This window comes from Branchiostoma lanceolatum, chromosome 1 (genome assembly GCF_035083965.1).
Source record: "Branchiostoma lanceolatum isolate klBraLanc5 chromosome 1, klBraLanc5.hap2, whole genome shotgun sequence".
Classification (NCBI taxonomy): domain Eukaryota; kingdom Metazoa; phylum Chordata; class Leptocardii; order Amphioxiformes; family Branchiostomatidae; genus Branchiostoma; species Branchiostoma lanceolatum.
Genome location: NC_089722.1, coordinates 34,803,980 through 34,826,222, shown reverse-complemented (window position 1 = coordinate 34,826,222; position 22,243 = coordinate 34,803,980). Strand labels below are relative to the sequence as shown.

General features: G+C 40.1%; 1 protein-coding gene and 1 long non-coding RNA gene across 5 annotated transcripts in view; one reads left to right on the top strand and one right to left on the bottom strand.

Annotated features, from left to right (window-relative positions):
• The window catches only part of LOC136427507 (oxysterol-binding protein 1-like), a 76,109-nt gene that overhangs the window by 35,644 nt on the left and 18,222 nt on the right, over positions 1-22,243 (bottom strand). For 3 of the 4 annotated variants that reach the window (XM_066416411.1, XM_066416418.1, XM_066416429.1), the window contains exon 2: positions 20,193-20,407. In XM_066416411.1, coding sequence (XP_066272508.1) covers positions 20,193-20,407 — 215 coding nt within the window. Of the gene's footprint in view, positions 1-14,094; positions 14,478-20,192; positions 20,408-22,243 lie in introns of those variants that run through there. The other variant, XM_066416440.1, reaches the window with a different exon arrangement.
• On the top strand, positions 4,310-12,795 carry LOC136427652 (uncharacterized). Its single transcript, XR_010754492.1, has 3 exons — positions 4,310-4,408; positions 8,235-8,326; positions 12,437-12,795. It is a non-coding gene; the product is annotated as an uncharacterized lncRNA (long non-coding RNA).

Here is a 22,243-nt window from a genome sequence, read left to right as displayed (position 1 = left end):
TTATAACACTTATTCATTAATTAGGAAAATTTTGGCCTTATTTTCGTTAGGTAATTATGTGTAACATGACCTACTTTTCACAATCACAAGTATGTAAGTTTCATCATTTACCATTACCGTAAATAGCTCATAAACTATTCAAATCTCGTATACTATATATCAGTAATGGTCGTCTCTTTCTACATTTATGATTTACATATTCCTTGTGTTATGCAATTTCTATCATAGAACAGTGATGGAAGAACTAATTTGCAAAATTTACATATAGGCATTTTACAAGTCAAAAATAATGAAAATCCATTTAATGATGTATGGGCAGCATGGAACAGCTGTCACTCTGACTCCAAAATGGACTATACTACGCTTCAACCAGCAAGGGGGTGTCGTACTGTAGACGTAATACTGCAGCTTTGCCAGTATTTTTTAAAACATCAATACTCTCCCAACTACATGTATACAGTAACTACAATTCGTACCAATCCATCTGCAGGATCTTCAGTTCCATGTGCAAACACACAAACACAACCAAAAACAATACCTCCCGTCAATTGTGACCCTCCAGGCCTTCCTTCCTAGAGGTAACCAATTACATGTACATGTAGCTAGCACTGCTTTGTGTAAAGTTTGAGGAAGGTGACAGATGGTCACAGAAGCGTCAGATAGGTATCAACTCTCTGGAGTGTGAAACACACCAGGCAAGTAAATTCTCTTGACAGCATCACAATTTCCTAAGACCCTATCCTGGGCTCGAAATAATGGGTGCATGTGCACCTTTGACCCTGTTCATACTAAATCGCGCAAATCGCCCTAATCGCTGAAATCGCCAAAGTCACCATAGTCGCATTCCTTAACACCAGGGGTCGAATGAGCACAAGTTGTAAAAATCGCGTCCAACAGCCAAGCTGCATTCCTTGTAGTTTGATCAAAGTCGCAAGGTGGCGTCATGGCAATCAATGTCAGAGGTCAACGTGTCAAAGTCCATATCCTGTCCCAAAATGGCGGGGAATAGCGAAGGCGAGGTTCTGCTCATAGTTTTTTTGTGGATGATGGTCTGTAACCGGCTCCGAAGAGCACGAAGGAGACGAAGGCAGCGGCTTGCCTTTGCAAGAATTTGTCGACGCCGCTACTTCCATGTATATGGTCTGGTTGCATTAGATCCCTTCAGTTTCGCCTGGACCGCAACATCTCCGAAAATGGCCATGAGGACCCGCGTCTCGTCATCGTCCCACATGCCGAAATCTCCGCTCGATTCTTTCCGCGAAATATTACAACAAGCTGGAAGCGAATTTCGTACAATGGCGGGAAGCAAGCGTAAACAAGTGGAAAGACTGAAGAATTTACATATGACCCCTTGAACCATGTCCGGGTCAATATGCAAAGTAAAGCGCATTGACAAGTCGCGTCCGTTCAGAGTAAGTCGGGATGCGGGCAAATCGAGTAAACCACCTCCGGAGGTAGTTTCGCGGCAATGTGATTCGGACGATTTCAAATGCGATTTGGAGCGTTCAAACTAAGCCACATTATCGCGATTTCGGCGATTTCAGCGATTAGGGCGATTTGTGCGATTTAGTATGAACGAATCTTTGTGCACCTAATTTTGAACAGTGCGTGCACCAGTACACCTGGATGTTTTTGTATGCTATGGAGTAAAGGTACTATGGTACACTAGTCTACAGAATATTTTTGAAATGTATGCATCAGAAAAAGCAATATCATCTTTTGTTGTACTTCATTTGATGTATTACCTCACCTGTTCATAAATATGTATCCAATGTTTGAAGATTGTGCGTATTCACCATAACTATTTTAAACAGGTGCCTCATAATACTGAACCATATACATGTACCTGGTGTTGGATGGGCAAAACTTGCGGTGCATCCAGAGCCCATTTTATGAGGTTTGAAACTTGGATTTAAAAACTTTAATTTCTAGTCTTTCCTACACATATTAGATATGTAATGGTATATAGTGTTATTGAAACTTACTATGATAGTAAGTTTCAATAACACTATACCATTACATATCGACATTAAAGGGCATAAGACACCAAAATACAACATTTTCTTATTATCTGAAATAGGAGTAGCATCATTCAAGGAATATAAATGTTTAAAACAAATACACACCCTTCTGATGTTATTTAACATTGAACCATCAGAAACCATACTTCCATGGATCCAGCTCTTTATTCTTATCTGATCTTCTCACCAGGTGATTACATTAATCAGTGACTAATGCCTGGAGTGTCGTGACGTCACAATGAACACGGCAGTCGGTTCGGAACCTTACACCACGGCTTGCGAAAAACATTATTTGATGAGCAAACAGTTCTCAATCATGGTGATAACATTCAATTAAAGGAAACAACAATGTCTATTTTGTTTGCTAGCAAAAATAACGTTCTTTCCGAGCCGCAGTGCAAAGTTCCAAAACTCACTGATTAATGTAATTACCTGGTGGGAAGAATCAAAAGCAGGAGGTATGAAGTTTTGATGGTTCAATGTTCAATAACATCTGAAGTGTGAATATTTTGTGAAAATTTCTATGTTATTAAACAATAGTATCATGTTTTATGTAATTTCAGGAAATTCGTAATGTTGATGTCATTGGTGTCTTATGTCCTTTAAAGGAGCAAAGATACGATGTCGTTGTGTGGTGAGAACTGATAGAAAATCCAAGCCCTAATAGACTGATCCTCATGACTGTCCATCACAATTAGCGGTTCGACCAATGAGAGAGTGACTGCATGTCCGTCTAATACTTGCATTTTTAATTTTGCATTTCTACGTTTTGATGGAGGTGGGCGGGGCTACGGTATCGCTCTGTTTACACTAGGCGCGTGAAACTAGAAGATCACCATATAGTTTATTTTTGTGCCGCTTTTGAGCACTTCTAATGAGAAATCTGCACGCAAATGTGGTAAACAGTGGCATTAAATGTCACTTTTATAAAGATTACAGCAACTAGAATATTTCCAGTTTCCAAGCCTCATAAAAGGCTCTGGGTGCCTTAAACTTTGCGGTGAACAGTTTCCCGCAAAAACCACTATAAAACCACCAAGAACATATCTGCATTTACACTTTACAGCATTATGCACATACTACTGGACACATAGACATGTACACTAGATCCTTGTTTGCAGTCATTTTGAATTTACATGTATTATAACTTGCTGTATACCTAAACACTGGACCTGAACTGGTCTTGTAAAAATGTTTCAGGTTCAATTTTAGAAAAACAAAAACATCAGGAAGCAGTTCCTGCCTTGCAAAAAAATCTCCTTTTTGTTCTAAACCATCTAAAACCATAGATCCTGAAATTTGCACTACAAAAAGACGAAAACATTGCTGTTTTTTCGTTTATTACTGAGCTTTTGCGGTTAATACTAAGCGTGGATAATTTTGCATCATTCATTTTAACGGAAAAAAAAAAACTATTTCTAGCACACACATGCCATGGGTCCAGACCTGAACCTGGAGATGCACCTGCATCCAGATATGAACCTGAGTTTAGGTATGCAGCACTAAATGTAACAATGTAAATGTATGAAGCCTTTGTTCTCATTCATTGATTCAACATCATATAGTTGTTAATGTTATCTCATACCTGCCTTTACTGCAAATAGAACACCCAATTTCCAAGAGTCTTAATTAACAGTTCGACAAGGGAGACACTCCCGATATCTATAATGGCAATTCTTTTAATCATGAATCATTTCATTTATTGATTATCACAATTCTGGCATTGGTCACAGAGTTAACTAAGGGAATCTATTATTTCATCAAAGCAATCTTGAATGGGGGTTAAAACTTAAATGAGATGCTCTGATGGACCACTGAGATACTGATCAAACCCCAAACAGACCCTCATACTGACAATGGGCCTGTGCACCATCAACTGAAATGGCAGGAAGGATGTGGAAGGTTGGGAGGGACAAGGCTTTGTCTCTCCACAACCTGAAATCTAGCTCAACCTAACATTTCCTCATTAATCTGACCTGTCCATCAACTCAGCAGGTCACAGTACCACACGGAATATTATCCTCCAGTACCTGATTGACTGATGGGGAGGGTATTAGCTCCTATACTAGCCAGTGTTTGTGTAGTTAACCTTAGGAAAGAAACAGAACACAACCCGTTTCTCCTCTTTCTACACATTCTCATGTAACCAATAATCTAAATTGCACATACCTACGAAGGCATCCTGTGTGACAAATCAAAATCCAAATCCAGATGTCTGCCATCAGCCATAGAAAATGATCCTGAATAATAAATCAGGTCAGAGGTAATCGCACATGCCTAGTAAGGGTCAGGATGACAGCTGTGCTAACCATGATTATGGATGGGTACAAGCCATCCAATGGGCGGGGCTGCTATGAACTGAACCTGATGTACTAAGGGACTGTAAGGTATCTAAAGGGGGGAAAAGGGTGGTGCAAAGGGGGGGGGGGGGTTCATGGAATTTTTTTGGCCTGGGGGGAGGGTCATAGAAAAAAAAATTTGAGCCAGGGGGAGGGCCATGGAAAAATAAACTTTTCAATTTTGCAAGATATGCTCCCTGAATGCAGGAAATAGCATTTAAGATGTTCAAAATGTCAAAATTTCATGGGGAGCATGTCCCCTTCAAAGAACACTTAAGTTTTATTGTAGTGTGTTTCATGTAAAAGAAAAAAACATTAAAAATGGGGATAGGGCCATGGAAAAATTTGGGGGTCTGGGGGAGGGCCATGGCAAATAACTTTGAGTCGGGGGGCGGGCCATGGAAAAACATTTTTAGTTTACCTGACTTTCTTTGCACCAGCCCTCCCTCCTCTAAATATTGTACAGTCCCTAAATGGCAGGAAAGAAATAACTCTGCCCTTTGAAAAAACAGAAATTTCTACCTAGACATAGAAATTAAAATATTTTTTTTTTCTTTTGAACTGCAGTGGATAAACTCATAAAGTTTAGAATCTTGATTGATTGACTGAAAAAACAGGGCTTAAAATTCATGTTTGGGAAAAGAGGCACTGGTGCATCTGAGGTCTCATCCATTACATCCTAAAAGTACCTACCCAAAAAATAAATGGCTGCATGAACGTGTGTTTATTGTAGTGGGAAATTCCCTTTTTGCCAGCTTAAATGATCTCCAAGTCCAAAGTCCATGTGTGATGTATACATGTAGATCATTGATGCATGAGTCTCGATTGCACAATACAGTCAAACCTGCCTAGGCAACCACATCTTCAACCCGACCACCTGGCCATGGCAACCGCTTTTTTCGGTCCCGAAAAGTTTTCCCAAGGCAAAAGCATTAAGCGGCCTGCCCAAGGCGACCACCTGTCCAATGCGACCGCGACGAATTGGGACCGCACAGAACCTTATCCCTGCCCTTACTATGTTTCTACCCAAAATAAAGACACATACAGACACACACATAGACAAACACACAGACACACACGAACGCCGACAAAAACATAGCCTTCTCGGCGAAGGTAACAAGTAAGGAATTAGTGCCATGACTGTTCAAGGGGCTTGGGACCTCCATGCATACATATGAAAAAGGATCCCCTTTGAGAGCCTATAGACCTGCAGCAGCAGTCTGCAGACATACAAGCGGATGATGGTCCACACGTATCCCGGAATGTGCACTCCTTTCTGACTTGTCATAACGCTCACCACACGGGGGGTTTGAGAAGCCAGCAATCACAACTTTTCCAGAATCATTAATACTGCATGTCTTAAATACATGTCAGTGGTAGAAATACTTTTTTTCAGTGTTCTGCAATATTGCAGAGTGTCAAAATTTTGTTCTGCAATTTGAAAATATTTTCTGCAAATACACAAACCTTCATACTACAACCTTTTCAACTTGATAATGCCTACTCATATTTACATCATATCTAGATTTGCAACATTGCCGTAATTCTTTATTCTATCACTCTATCTTAAATTTTTACTAGCAAAATTTGAAACAGGAATAACATACATGTGTGTGTAAAATATTCAAATGAATAGCGAAAATTGCAATAGCAAAAGCGTATTCATTTAACATCAATCAAATCAAATATTTGTTCATTGAAATTTTTTAAAAAATCAACAACCTGCCTGATTGCGAGGAATACGTGTTGATGCAAAATGAGATCGCGCGACCCGTGACAAAAATCACAGTCATGGCCCACGGAAAAATTTGAAAAGATTTTTAAAAATAAATAAAAAATGAAAAATAATAAAACTTCGGGCAAACCTCGGCCTCTGCGTAATTTCTTTTATAAATCTGAAAAATCGCTGGCGGTTTTAAACATCGGACTCTGACTTCGGACAGTCGGGCAGACTCCAGACGGCCCGGCGATGTTATTGTTTTTCACGTGGGCGCCCCCCTCCCCACTGTCTCGGCACAGGAGAAAATGTTCCGCCTTCTCCTTGCTCACAAGGCGGTGCTCTAGATCTATCCGAGTAGTTCTCAACTTCATCGCTGCCATCTGGGCTTGAAGGACCACGGACTAATGTAGCAGCCACAAATTCGTTACTGCTTTCGTCACGTCCATGACCCGAGTTCGGACTCTGAAGAAATCGCATGCTTGCTGCAACATGTTTATACATGTACTAGAAACATCCGGGAATTGTTTTCCCGACTTTTGATGATCCCGAGATCGTGGCCGCGGAGATTAGCGAACTAAGGACGGGAGTGCACGAATCTGACATTTTTCTCCCATGATTCGTCACCGAAGTCATCACGGAATGTGTCGGAAATCCCCGGAAAAACTCGAACCTCAGAGGTAGTCGGCACGCACTGAAACGCCGTCAGGCTCGCTCGGCGCTGGTTTCAGTTTATCTGCAGCGCCGCTAGCAGCTAGCTAAATCTATATTATAACCTCATTGGCTAAATTTAGAACCATTGAGTCCTGAGCCTGATCATGATTTTTTTTATTCTGCAAAATTGCAGGTTGTTTAATTTTTCTTCTGCAATCTTGAAAATCTTTCTGCAATTTGCAGATTGCAGACGGGTATTTCGAACGCTGCATGTTCATAACTACATGTACTGTACAGAATTTTCCCCTGAATGATTTCCTTGTCATTGGACTTTGACTAGCATTTATGTTCACAATATTTCTCCAGACATTTGATGTAAGAATGACAAACAGGCCCACTACGTCTAATAAGCACGAAGTTGACATTGCTTTATTTGTCAGACAGGCCACCTCAGTTGCAAGAACTGCTCACAAGGCTTACTACGTATTTTTTATTTATTCAATATGATATTATCTGTCATTTCTATCCAGGGTCCTGTGTCATACATAAATAAATAAATATAACAAGTAGAGTCCATTCCAAGTCACCACGAGGGTTTGTCCGAATTTACAAATGTTTTCAATCTATTGTATTTATTTGTGTGAGAGATATTATACTTTAGAAGTTTTTGAATGTGATTTCAACTTTGAAATATTTCTCTGGTTTTCTAAAACTTAAGAAATATTCATCATGTGGGATATGATATTTCTAGCAGTTTCTAAATAATGGTAACAGCATTCTACCATTATTTACAATTCTTTACAATTTCCTACCATTTTTTACCATTATTTGTAACATCTTTATAAATAGATCAGAGGGTTAGGAAGACAGCAATTCACACATCCTTGCAAAGTATAGGGAAGAATACTCTCCACAAAGGACCCAACAGTGTCCTGCAGTGAAGACTAAAGATGTACAAAAGCAGACAGAAGGGCCAGATTAGCACCTACTTTTATGGGGGCAATCACCATTCTACTATTCTAAACCATTTTCTACCATTTTTTGTAAATATTTCTAAAGGTGAAAGAATCACATAGATGTTTAGAAGTTATTCTAAATAAAGAAATTTTTGTGCAGTTACTTTCAAAATATTTCTAAATTATCTAATTGAATTCAAATAAATTCATATTTTCAAATTCAATCTTTTAGAAAAATTTAGAACTATTGTCAGTCAGATATTCTTTTATGATAAATTTTTCTAAATTATTAGAAATATCATCATAAAACCCTCTTAGTGACTCGGAATGGACTCTAGTATACAGTCAAAGATAAACAAAAGGGTTTTAGACACTCGCAACAAAGCTATAATATCATATCACCCTCAGAGCTCCACAAATTTCTCTGCAGGGTTTAAATAAGGAATGTGTGATCTCAGGTTGACCTAGAACTATGCCAACCATGCCAAACCTGCTGCACCCCCCTCCCCCATACTAATATAGTACTGTATTCCCCATATACATCTAGACTGCTGCTCTTGACCAGATCTTTGGGAAGGATCCACTAACCTCCCAATAAACAAGAGTTCCGAGACCTTACACCTCCATGAGGTAGTTTTGGTAAATGTTTAATCTTATCTTGTTGCATTGATTATGCAACTACGGTTGTAATTAGCATAATCTCGGTTTGTATAAAAATATTTGGCAGAATTCCATTCTACTTAATGTAGCATTTCATCATTAATCATGCAAATGACTCCAATTTACATAAGTTATGCACAGTGAACTTAAACATGTCTCAAGTATGTAATTTCCATCATTAACCACTAAGGAACTAGAGTTCCACGACCTCATATCTTCGCCAAATAATATGAATTGTACCGACAGATGCAAGTACCAAATTCCCGCCATTTACCAATATGGCATTACATAGCCGTTTTTCTAAAAAATAATTAAATTCAAGTCTTTATTTGCTTAAATAATATCTATCAATGTTCCCCTCTTTCTCAGTGGCTTGATATGCCACAGGTCTGAAAGTCCTCTCAATGACGGTTAGACATGCAGGTAAAGGATACGCAATAAAACTGGATGGATTTTCGAAACGTAGTGAAGTAGTATAACTCTATCAAATATTAGACCCTGTTTTGCCTAATCAGCATCTAATTGTTTATCTTGGCTTGGCTATATCAATTATCAGATTCAGCTATTTTAAAATGCCCTACATGAATATAAAACGTCCTGTCATTTACGAGCATAGTGTTATTATCTTAGTATAATCTCAGCAATAATTCGAATGAGGTCATTTGAATAATTGATATTTCAATTATAATCGATAATTACTAGTCTCTCTTTCTCAGTGAAGGATGACACAGTTTTCAAAGGTGATTTGTTTTTATTTGTTTTTTCGGCTGTTGATAAGTACAGCCAGGGCTACCAAAGGCTAAGGCTATTACAAAGGGTTAGCCCTGGTACAAGCTTTCACAAAGACTAGAATACGACTAAAATGCATATAAACGGGCACAAACATAGAACTCAGTGCATTTTAAAATATTTCATTAATCATGCAAATTAGGTCCTGTTTGGCATAATAACTATGTTACGTCAATCATAAGATCCAATTTTAAATCTTCATACCAAACATAACAGATACATTTTAGTCCTGTTCACTGTTGACCTAGATTCAGGACGCCAGCTGTTGACCTAGATTCTGGACGCCAGGTGTGTATTAACACATGCCGCGTACTATGGTGCGGCAGTCCTATATATGCCAATTATTACGTAAAGTAGGTCATGATCTGCATAATGAGCATATCATTATGCTGATCATCACCTAATGAACATATATACCAAATACAAGAATAATCCATCAACCCCTGCTTGAGTTATCCTCCTCAAAAATTACAAACAAATAGGCCCACTGCAGTTAAAAGCAAGCCGCAAGAGGGCCCAAACTTTCACCACTTACTCTCTGCCCCAAGATCTATCTACCACTCAAAAAATTATAACCTTAGTACCTGCAAAAAATTCGACCACAAACTTTAAGCGGATTAATAAATTTTATTCATTTATTATGCAAATTAGTTCCTGGTTTTCATAATATGTATTTGATTATGTAAGGCATTACCCAAGCTATTTACATACCTAAAATCATGACGATCCGTCAACCCCTTCTGTAGTTATTAGCCTCCGAAGGTTTCAACAAAAACGCCAACTGCAGGTCCAAACAATCCGCTAGGGAGGCCAAACTTACACCACCCATTCCCTGTTCCAGACCCTATGTATTGGTGAAAAATCATGAACCTGGTACTTGCAGAAAATTCGACCACAAAATCTAAACCTCAGCTGCAGTACCTTCATTATCCGCTAGGAGGCCCATTATCGAACTTGACCTTCCTCTTTAACACTCCTACCTACCAACTGAATACCATGCACAGCCATCAACAGCACCTCGAGTAATGCTGGCGACATACAAATTCACACACTTATAAAGCCCGCTGCAGTACCGACGGAAAATGCCAGGTGAAAAATTTTTGAACTTGACCTCCGTTTTCACAACATCTACACACCTGCAAAAAATCATGAAGATCCATCAACGTTTCCGTCACTTTTTTTGCCTACATACAAACACAAAAAAATGCAAAGTCTGCTGCAGTACTGTTGGAAAACGCCAGGTAAACCATTTTTGAACTTGACCTTCCTTTGCACAACCACTACACGCCTACCAAAAATCATAAAGATTCATTGAAGCTTTCTTGAGTTATGCTCCTGACATACATAAAGACCCACCCAACATATTTTTCAACCGAAAACATAATCTTCTCCGAGTACAAGTACTCGGCGAAGATAATTATGGCATTTTTGCATCAACTATGCAAGTTAGGACTTACTTACAGGCTGTACATACATACATAACTGCCATCTGTCCACTAAGGAATCATGGCATGTTTGCATCAACTATGCAAATTAGGCCTTACTTACAGGTTGTACATAACTGCCATCTGTAATGTTCCGCCTGCCATAAATCACCTGTTACTTGTATTGAAGTACAGTCAAACCTGCCCAAGGCGACCACCCGGCGGACCGAGCAAAAACGGTCGCGATGGACAGGTGGTCGCCATGAAGAGGATTCCACTCACATGTTTCCAGGTCGAGGTTTTCAAATACAGTACGTAAATGGATGGAAAATTATGTGAATTTAGACAGCAAGACCCCCACCAGGTTCAATTCTCATTGACAGAAAGATTCTACAAAAATTACATTTTCCGTTATCGTTGTAAATTGTATATCGCTAACGTTAACATCGTGTACAAATTTTCGTCATAATTTTGACTACAAAACAATGGTCGCCTCGATGATCTCGCAGCGATCTCCCGCGTACACACACACACACACACGCACATCATCGAAGTTTTAAGGCCTAAGACAAATCTCTAGAAAACAGCTGCTGGCCCCAGCCTTTTTTGGGACGCCGGCCGCTGGATAAAAGGGTCAAAAAGTTTTCAATCTGACAACTAAAAAACGGAACGGTGTGATTTCGTCGTGCCGCGCCACACCGCCAACCTCTATGCGACCGCATCGAAAGGTATGAGTCAGTGCAGCAGAACGCACAGCGTCCAATAAAGGTTTGTGAGATTCATGGAAATAAAAAGAAAATAAGAAAATTCATTTTCATCAATGACTAGAGTATTTGTAAATGTTCATACACAAAAGCATCGTGTTTTAGAAAGGTCAGCGGTACGCCAAATCTGGGCCGCGCCAAAATGCCCAAATCCAAGATGGCGTCGGGACCAAGGACAACATTTCTCGCCCGATGTTTTGCCCGCCGCGAAGTCATTTTTGGGCGGAATTTAGTAAGACACAGACACACTTTTATTGAAAATACAAGAAATAGATAGTAATTTCTGTGAAATCTGACTTTTTGACGCCATGCACTACGTATTCGTTTTGAAAATTGAGTTTAAACCGAACTGAGTTTGCGGTATTACTATAAGATTACGATAGGCACAACAACATCACAAACATTTCTCTTTACAATGTTTATTGGGGGAACGTTTTATCATAACACTTCATGGAGGAATCGATGCTATAACATTGCCATTCCATATATTTTTGTCCTTATTTTGTCCTTTAAAGTCTTGACAACATTTCCGTGAAATCCGACAGCAAAATGATCCGATGTCACCACATGCTTGAAAATTAGGCGGCCGCCATGGGCAGGGATTGTGCTCTGTGCGGTCCCAATTCGTGGCGGTCGCGGTCGCGTTGGACGGGTGGTCGCCTTGGGCAGGCAGCTTAATGCTTGTGCCTATGGGGAAAACTTTCGGGACCGAGAAAAAGCGGTCGCCATGGCCAGGTGGTCGCGTTGAAAAGGTGGTCGCCTAGGCAGGTTTGACTGTACTAGTAGGCCACACTTACTTGATCATTTGAATGACAGACCAAGGAGCAGTTTGGATTTTTCCTCTTACGATAGACAAGACGGCGCCCAGTGAAGGGGCTGGTGATCAGCGGCCCAAGTCTCCAATTCAATGTCTTGCATATTTTTCAAGAACTAATAGGAGGGGGGAGGGCCTAAGAAAATTTTTTTTGGCTTAGGGTGAGGGCCTACGAAATATGTTTTAACCTGGGGGGAGGGCTTAGGAAATTATTTTAACCCGACACTCTGACGACCAGCCCTCCCCCCCCTGTAAATGTCGTACAGTCCCTAAATTTGATTTCTTTGTCTTTCCTTAGTACAAATGTGAAGGTGATGATGAAGGTCTCCCGAGAGCAAAGCCGAGAGAAGCTTGTGCTTGCTGCCTTTACAGCCAGAAGAATGTACAACGGGCAAAGATCCACCAGGCGAATAGTCTTGGGGCAAAATATCCATCGGGCGAATCGTCCTGTTACCTTTCAAGATTATGTTGGACATATTCTTTTGCATTTTGTTTGCTTCCAGTTTTGATGTTTGGTTTTCTGCTTTGTATACCATGTATACCATATTACATGTATATATTTCTTGTTCTTAAAATGTTCCTTACATCCAACTTGCTCAGACTTAGGACACTGCAATCTTCAAATCAACTCAATCACTCAACACATACAAATCTCAACGAGATATTTCTGTCTCAATAAGTTATGACTGGGCTTTTACCTTTGAGCCAAATTTCAAGTCATTCATAAGTATAGAAAAATGAACCTGCTAGGCCTATAAAAATGAACCTGCTATATATACATGTATGCCTATGAAAATGGCATTACCTTTTGACTCACCCTTATATATTGTCTGTCATTACATTTGTATGTTACTATCATTTTTTCAACTGCAATTTCAAAGATAAAGCAAATTACCGATTACCTTGCTGGGGAATCTAAGTATTGTGAACAATAACTAACAGACACAATAAAATCTTGGTAACTAAGCAGCACTGAGGAGACATTCCAGAGGATTTCACCACTGTTAATCGGTCTGTAGAGCTGAAGAAGGTGACGGGAACCACGTGTTTGCATTCATGGTGTGTGGAGGATGGGGTGAGTCTTGTCTCTAGGCCAAACGAGCGACGTCCACAGAGCTCCTCTGTGGCAGTCATTAGTGCAACCCTTTCTTGAAAATGTTAGGAGAAAAAGCTCAATGCCATTCTGCATAACACAATACTATTAAGCTGGCATCACACATCAGGAAAATAGTTCGTTTGGCGAGCTCAAACAGGGAACATTTCTGGCTGAACTCTGTATAAAGCATTCGTACCACTACGAAGGCACCAATACAGAATCTCCACTAAGCAAACATGGTAAAGGTATGTAAAGGTAGTCCCATAGCTTTTTGGAGGTCGTAGGAGCAGTGGATTAATGTTATCCACTGTGTCTAGGGCACTGTATTGGAAGGCGGTACCCATTGTTATGCCTAGGTGGAGTGAGGAAAGTCACGTAAAGTGCATTTCCCAAGGGCACAACATAAGTAGCATGTCAGGGGATTCAAACCCAGGACATCTGGGTTCTGGGCCAAACACTCTAACCTTTAAGCCAACAAGACACACAAGTAAACATGACTGATGAATAAAAACAAAGAGTAAGAAAGAAAACTTTTGCTTGCCACCAAATGCTAGTATATGCCATAAATGTTAAGGTCTTATGGATGATGGACTAAATCTAGAACAATACCTAACATTCATCACACCCCTCAGTGCATTGATTGCAGTAAGCAATTATTTCTTCAGTTCAGGTATGTTTGGCATTCATTAGAATATCAGAGCTCCTTAGAATAACCGACGTACCCCCTTAGCTACACAGTACACAACACCTTGTCCAACCTGTTCTAAGCTTCATGCCCACACCTAGAACAACTTTCTGACTGCTACATTCAACATGATTACATATCCACATGACTTTCTCTACTACAGTACCGTACTTACCGACTGACCGCCAGTGTTTCCGTTGGCGCCGACAGCTTTTTGGCCCTTTGAGCATGAACAGCAGCACAGTTTTCGCCATGGCCATAATGGAATGAAGCAATCGCTATCTTCGGCACATACAAATAGAACATCCCACATAGGAAGCCATACTGGACTTTCCTCCCAAACTTACAGTACATACATGTACATGTAGATCATCAACGTTTACATTGTTGCTTCCTGATCCGTTTTCCTTTCAAATGAAAAGTTGTTGTCCTGGACAGTTTAACATAGTACACATTACTAATTATAAGTGCCTAGGGCAGAGGAAGCAAGGTGACATTTACAGAAGTAGACATATATGAGTCATGGGAGTGTGGGAGAGCATGTTGTAGGGTGACCTTTAGTCAGCAGCACTACAGCTATTGTCTAAATATGCCTGCAGATATCAGCTGACATAATGGGCCATACCACTAGAAATACAGGTAAGCTACATGCATCATCTAAATATACACTATTCATGTACAGTCAAACCTGCCTAGGCGACCACCTTTTCAAGGTGACTACTTGGCCATGGCGACCGCTTTTTCTCCGCCCCGAAAATTTTCCCCATAGGCACAAGCATTAAGCAGCCTGCCCCAGGCGACCACCTGTCCAACGCGACCAATACCCCCACGAATTGGGACCGCACTGAGTCCAATCCCTGCCCATGCCGACCGCCTCATCTTTAAGCATGTGACAACATCAGATTTTGCTAGCCTAGGTGCTATCTGAGATTACTACCAGGGCTCCTGCATTCGCTACCCTGAAAAAAATCTATTTCTAAGGGTAGCGAGTGTAGGAGCCCCGGTAGTAATAGAATGGCACCCAGGCTAGGATTTTGCTGCCTATGCCGTACAGGTTTTTAAGACCTTGTTGAAGGATTCATCCATAAAATGTTTTAATAAAAAGTTTTCGAAGATTTTTCTACTTTTACTAAATAGAACAGACTTATCGGCGTTGCATGAGCCAACCAATTACCACAAGCTTCTGGTTCAGTTTGAACTTTAAATTGTCGTGGTACATGTCACAAAAAAGTCAGATTTCACAGAAATTACTATCCATTTCTTGTATTTTTATAAAAAATTTTGCAGCAATACACTGAAAATTTGTACATAATGTGCCGGCACACTAAAATCAAAACATTAATAAAAAATATAAATTTGAAGGGTCTTTCTTTTAATAGGAATTGAACCTGATGGTAGTTATGCTGTCAAACATAACATCATGTTCGATCCATCTATGTATTACTGTATTGATTAAGTTCTCAACTTGGAACTATGTTATGAGGCAATCCTCTTCCACCTGTCCAACATGACAGCTTTTCCTTGGTCCCCCAGGTGGTTGCCTTTGGCGGGTTTGACTGTATAATCAAACCTGACGAGGCGACCACCTCCACATGGCGACCACCTACTCAAGGTATCCACTTTTTCTCCGTCTCTTCAAATTGCCTCATACAAGCATTAAGTACAACCTAATAGGACCGCACATTGCAACGTCACTGCTGAAAATTACAGCGCAATTTAGCAAACCAGCATGTTGCTCCATAATTTTCTACAACAATGGTGGTGAAACCTGCCAATTCGCTTTATTTCTTCATCTTCTTCATATCTATCTGAAGACAATGGGGAAGCAAGCTATGTTACTTTTTGTAGTTACATTATTCCCGTTCATGTTGCATGCTATGATTCTGCTTTCTCTCGGTAAAGTTGCTTGTTACTGTTAACTCATTGTTTGGGAGCCCAAGTTGTTAATCATCTCCATGAAAAATACAGATATTGTTTTGGGTCTGTCTGTCTGTGTGTCTGTTTGTGTTTCCGGATCTTTGTAGTCAACATAACTCAAGAACCTTTTGATGCATTGTGATGATATTTGGTATGTGGGTAGGTAAAGCTTTTTCAGTTCATTGTGGTACCAACAGCCATTTACGCATGTGAGACTTGGAAAAGTACCACAGAGACAGTGCAAGCACTTGACACATTCCAGGGTAAATGTCTAAGATCAATCCTTGGTATTTCCTGGCGTGATCATGTGACAAATGAAGAACTTATAAATAAATGCAAAAAGCAAAAGTCCCCCCTCTCAGTGTAACTATGATGAAAAGAAGGTTAACTTTTGGAGGACATGTATGGAGATTACCAGAACACATAACAACGAAAACCACTATGACTGGGAACCTGAAGGTACACGACCAAGAGGACAACCTACAGTAAGGTCACTCTTAGACGTACACTACAAAATGATGGCAAGAAACTGGGATTAAATTCACTTGAGGACATGGCAGTAGTGGCACAAGACTACAACCTTTGAAGAGAGAAAGTCCGCCGCCAAGAGGAACTATACAGTTGCATTGTTCCTCTTGGCGGCGGACTTTCTCTCTTCAAAGGTTGTAGTCTTGTGCCACTACTGCCATGTCCTCAAGTGAATTTAATCCCAGTTTCTAGGTAAGGTAAGGGTGGGTGTCGGGAAGACGAAGGTCAAGGTCAATTTTGGACCCCCTGGCCTTAGTACTGCAGCAGAACTTCCATTTTTTTGTAATCATTTGACCTGGACGTGCTTTAGATCTTTTTTGAGGCAGATAGCAAGTTATATAAGGAAGTAGGTTTGGGCGCCCTAGCAGCTTGCTCTGGAACTGCAGGGGCAATTTTTTCACAATCTTCTAAGGAGAATAACTGAACAAAGGACCAAAGAATTTCCATGGTATTCAATATGCTGGTAGCTTAGACAAAAATGTACAAAATGGAGTGCAAATTATGGAAATTTCAACTTTATTTGCATAAGTAATGAGGAAAATATATATAAGTTTCAAGTGTTTCCATTACGGTCTCGGAGTTTCTTTTACGATTTCGTATGTAGGCCGACACCCTCAGGCCAAGGGGTTACAATCCCACCAAGAAAAGTGAATATGTAATCATTTCAGCGAAAAGCAGTTTGCCTATTGTTTCTTGGGTGCTGGGAAAGAATATGCAAATAAGCCAGATTTCATACTTTTTTCTTTTTCGTCTTTTATCAATGATGGAAATAAGTTACAAATTTGTTACAAATGTGAATCTGAATGTAAATTTTTCAAATTTTGAACATTTGTACTTTTTGCCTACCAAATTCTACAATACGTCCCTTTAACACACACCATCTATGCAAATAAATTCCTAATTTGCACAAATAATTCAAAAGTTCAATATTCTTCTAAGTGGTAAATGATTGGACAGTCAACATTGGAACCTGTGTAAGTTAGTTAAAGGTGTACATGACCAAGCATAGATTATGCAAATGTATAAGTCATTTGCATAATCAGAATATTTCATGGAGATATGAGCTCTTCGGACTCTTGTTTCTATTGTTATAAATCTGTCATTCTAAACTTACAAAAATACATTTCTATTTCATGTCATGAGGTTCAGCATTTTTGGACAGATTTGGTTAAAAAACCCAACAAGCAAATGGTTGTCCAGGGATTGAGGGATGGGTCCTAGGGACAGCCCTGCATGAAACATAATGTCGTCTGGTCAATGGTAGTAGAGCCGTCTCAATAAACTACTGGTACCTCAATAGTGTCAGACATGGATAAAAACGTTACTGAATATGTCATTTCAGCGCTGCCTGTGGGTCGGGTGTGTCCTGATATTAAAGCAGCTTGGTTGTGTACAAAGTTCTGCCAACTTCGGGCAGATCTACCCGATAGAGTTGTGCTGTTTGAAGTCAGAAAAATTCACTGGACAACACACTCTCATAAATGATATGGGTACATACAACCCGCAGTACTGAAAATTCTAGAGAATGTTTAACAACTGAATGTGATGGAAAGGCTACTTTACTTTGTAATATCCCACCAGGAGACTAGATACATGTAACACTCCAAAAAAGTACCCAAACTTGGTTAAGTAGTCCACAGACAAACCATGCTATAATCACGTTGTCTACCCCAATATAATATGTCACAAACTTAATAAAATTAAAAGCTTTCTTAGCTTCCTGCTCCAAACCTCTAGCATGTCAAGGTCAATTGGTATAAGATTGAAATAGTTTGCTCCTATACAAACTATATCCAGCCCACAATATAACGTTCATCAATCTAAAAAAATTATTCATCATGATTATGATTATGATATTTCGACATTGGACAGTACAGCCAAGGTGACCAGTCCTGGAAATGTGGCATGAGCTACATTGTGTATGAAGGGCAATTAGCAACCTCTAGGGAAAACAGTACAAATTGCAGGATACATGCACCTGCATGCAGTTTCTATGTGATTATAATTCTATAAATTCATTTCCATACAGAGAAACATAGTTTTAGTTGAAAAAAATGTAAGGAAAAAAAGCAGGAAACGATATGATTTCTCAATAAAACGATTGCATTAAAAATTACCGCATTTTCTTGAATAAAGTACACACTTTCACAAATCACTGCCAAAGTCAGGGTGCATGCTTTATTTAAGGTTATTGCCAGGATAAATTGGAAGAGGACCTCAAACCCTTGCTCAATCAAGCCAGGAACCCAGCTGTGTTGCAACAATGCATGGTTCAATACTTGCCATTTTGAGTTTGTAACTTGCCATAGGCAATTGTTAAGTTTGCAGAGATGATGCCAGCGGGGTAAACAAGAAAATCTTTTATGAATCTAAGGAATGGCATTATGTAGAAGCGCTTGTTTTAAGCAAAATTACCAGGAGAAAAGAGAAGAAACACCATAAATTTTAATTTATCCTGTTCAAATTGTGTTCAAGATCAGTGTAGAAGGGATGCATACTTTATTTGAGGTTTTTTACTTTACGTTTTAGTTCTGCAAATTTGTCTGGAACTAGCCCCGAATCGTACTTTAATTGGGGTGCATATTTTTAATTGAGAAAATATGGTATATACAAAGTACTTGATATCGCCCAAGAAATAATAAAGCATGGTGCTGGATTTAATCTATTTCATTATCGGCCCTCTGTCGACATTTGTGAAACTGCAGTTTCGCAAATGTCGCTAGAGGACGCTGCGTCATTCTCGCATGTTATTGCAAAATTCCAACATGGCCATTGTTTGTTTTTATTCTTGGCCAAAATCCCTGGAGATTTTATTGATTTTTTTGCATTTTAGGCCACAACAGGTTGACTACGGATGGAACTTTCATCTTAATGAATATTTCCCAATGGAGGGGGCATCTTTACCGCAAAATCTTGGTAGAGCACTACACTACCTGGGTTTACAAATAGGATGTGCCAAGAAAGATCAGGGCCACGCTGCGGTGGCCGACACTTGAAGATGGAAATATTTTCGCCATTTTCCAGCGCATTTTCACGATCTATGGAAGAATTTAGATGGTATAGAACAAATAGGAGAATAAACATGAGACGTGAGTACTAGATATTGTTTTCTGTCCAGAACTGATTCACTGAGTTTCGTTCTTTTGTAACTGAACCGAACTTGGCTAAATTGTCATACTGCTACGCATCCCTAGTGCTGAACACAGATCAAAGGGGACCGGCGTGGTTGCGATTTGGCCCGGAAGCAACTGGCAGATCAGATTCAGATAGCATTTTGGGAGCCGAAAGCCGGGTCACGCGCCTGACAAATGCATGAAGGCATGACAAACTGTATGATGAGAATTTTTTCTATTGTCCCAAATTAGTCCCAAATTGAATTCTGAGTGGCCCCGGGATATCGGGACATCGTTAACTTCGAGCCCTGCGAGCTGTGTATGTTTGTGTACAGCATAACTCGAGATGATGGTTGTGCATGATATTTAGTGGATGGGTTGGATTCGCAGAAAGTACAGCTGTGTACCTAAAACCTGTACCAGTACCTATAAAATTGCTTAGGTACAGGTCCGGACCTGAACATCTACTGTACCTGTACATGTACTTGTTTAGGTACATGTATATGTCTGGACCTGTACCTAAACCTGTACCTGAATTTGTGTTAAGGTACATGGCCATAGCAGTAAGGAAGGTCATGATCAAGTTCAATGATGGGCCTCCTAATGGGTACCTAAAGTACTGTAGCGGAGCTTCAAAGTTGGAGATCAAATTTTCTGCTATGGTCATGATTTTTGTGTGGTAGATAGTTCATAATGAACAAGAAGACTTCCTCACCAGATGCTCCAGACTCCATCAGGCGAATGGCCTTGGCCTTGGCGAGTTCCAGCGCCGTGACCCAGCGCTGGCGCTCCACCTCTGAGCTGGCCTTAAGGTGGTAACACTGAGTGCCGCCATTGGAGATGACAAAGTTGCAAGAGTCTTCAACATCGATATATGCACCCGCCAGGTTGATGGTCCCGCGGCAGGTATGGGCCATCTCTGCTTGAGTCCTGTACAAAATGTAAAGAATATTCTAATTCAAGCAAATTGAATATTAGTACATTGGTATAGATTAGCGCTGTCCACAATGTTCATCCAGGACAAGAGTTTGTAAACCGTGCCAGTGTTCGAAATCCCTGTCTACAGTCTGCAATTTACAGAAAGATTTTCAAGATTGCAAAAGAAAAATTAAACAACCTGCAATTTTGCAGAAGAAAAAATCAGGCTTGACACTCAATGGTTAATTTAGCAGCGCTGTAAATAAACTAAATCTGTGCTGCATGAAGTTGATGGAGTCTTCCAGCCTTCCGCGTTCCATTTAAGGCTGTTGGGGGTCAATGGGACGAAAGGCGATGACAACCAAATAAGGGCAGTCGCCATTTTTCGACGTTAGATTTCGTCATCTTTTAAAACCCTGGAGGACCCAACAACTACCTCGTCAGTGTTCGATAATTTCCACCATACATCTTCCAGAACTCAACGGGCACAACAAACAACATGGCTCCTAGATCCAACAAGAGGGGGAGATCAGCGGGGAGACACACAGATGAGAACCAGAGTGTAAACAGAGCACACCACAGTTCTTCCGCACCACAGTTCTTCCGCGACCGGGGTCCATGATAGTGCACGACAAAAAAGTGACGAAAGGGTTTCGAGGGTCTGGGTTTGAGTTCACATTACTCAAAATGTGCTCCAAGCTGACATTACATACTAACAAGGCTGAAAAGCGTATGAATTGGTGTGTTTTGGGTGAAAATTTAGTTTTGATCCGAGCCTTACTTCAGGATATCCATCCGCATTGATAGTTAAGTGTCTCTTCGCCCGAGATTGACCTTTGTAGCGTTCTGTGGGTGATGTTGCTATGTCTCGCGACGTGGATGAGTACAGAACTACTGTACTAGAATTTTCTTTATAATTGGCTCGATTACGGGTCTAAAATCGTCGGATTGCCGCCCGACGATTGGCCCAGTCTTGGCTGTTGCTCGGGCGAGCTACGGACAACCTGTTGACGATCGAGCTTTCCGAGCTCAAAAATCATCACTTTTAGGCAGATTGTTTTGCCGGGGATGATTTTGGAAGTTAATTTTTGAATCGGGAGGGAGATGGGCAAAATATGCTGTATTTGCTCTCACAAATGTTACCTTTCTAGTGTTATATGTGTTTGAGTCCTATAATAGAAAAAAATCCAAATATAGATTTTCCTCATTGATTATGTTAATTAAGTACCAATTTGCACTTCATTATGTACATCTTTGTCTAAGCTACCTGCATACTAAATACTATGGAAATCAGCCATTCTTTTGTTTGGTTATTCTCCTTGGAAGATTTTGACAAAAATGCCCTTGTAGTTCCAGAGCAAGCTGCTAGGAGGCCGAAATCCACACTTCTTCCTTATATCACAAGCTATCTGCCACCAATGAAGACAATAGCACGTCCAGGTTAAAAGAAAAAAAAAGGACATTCTGCTGCAGTACCAAGGTCACACAACAGGGGGCCCAAAATCGACCTTGACCTTCGTCTTCCCAACACCTACCCACATACCAAATATCATTGTAATCTATTCAGCGGTTCTTGACTTATGCTGACTACAAAAATTCGGAAACAAACACACACACACACATCCAAAACTAGTATATATCCATTTTTCATGGAGATAAAAACACACACACACACACACACACACACACACACACACACACACAGACAAAACCAAAACTATAGTCCCATTTCTTATGGAGACAATTAATCATTCCCCAAAAGGCTTTTAGTTTAGCTTTTTAAAAACCTCGCCTATCCTTCATAAGAGACCATTGCAGCTATGTTAGACTTAGAATGTATTACTAAGC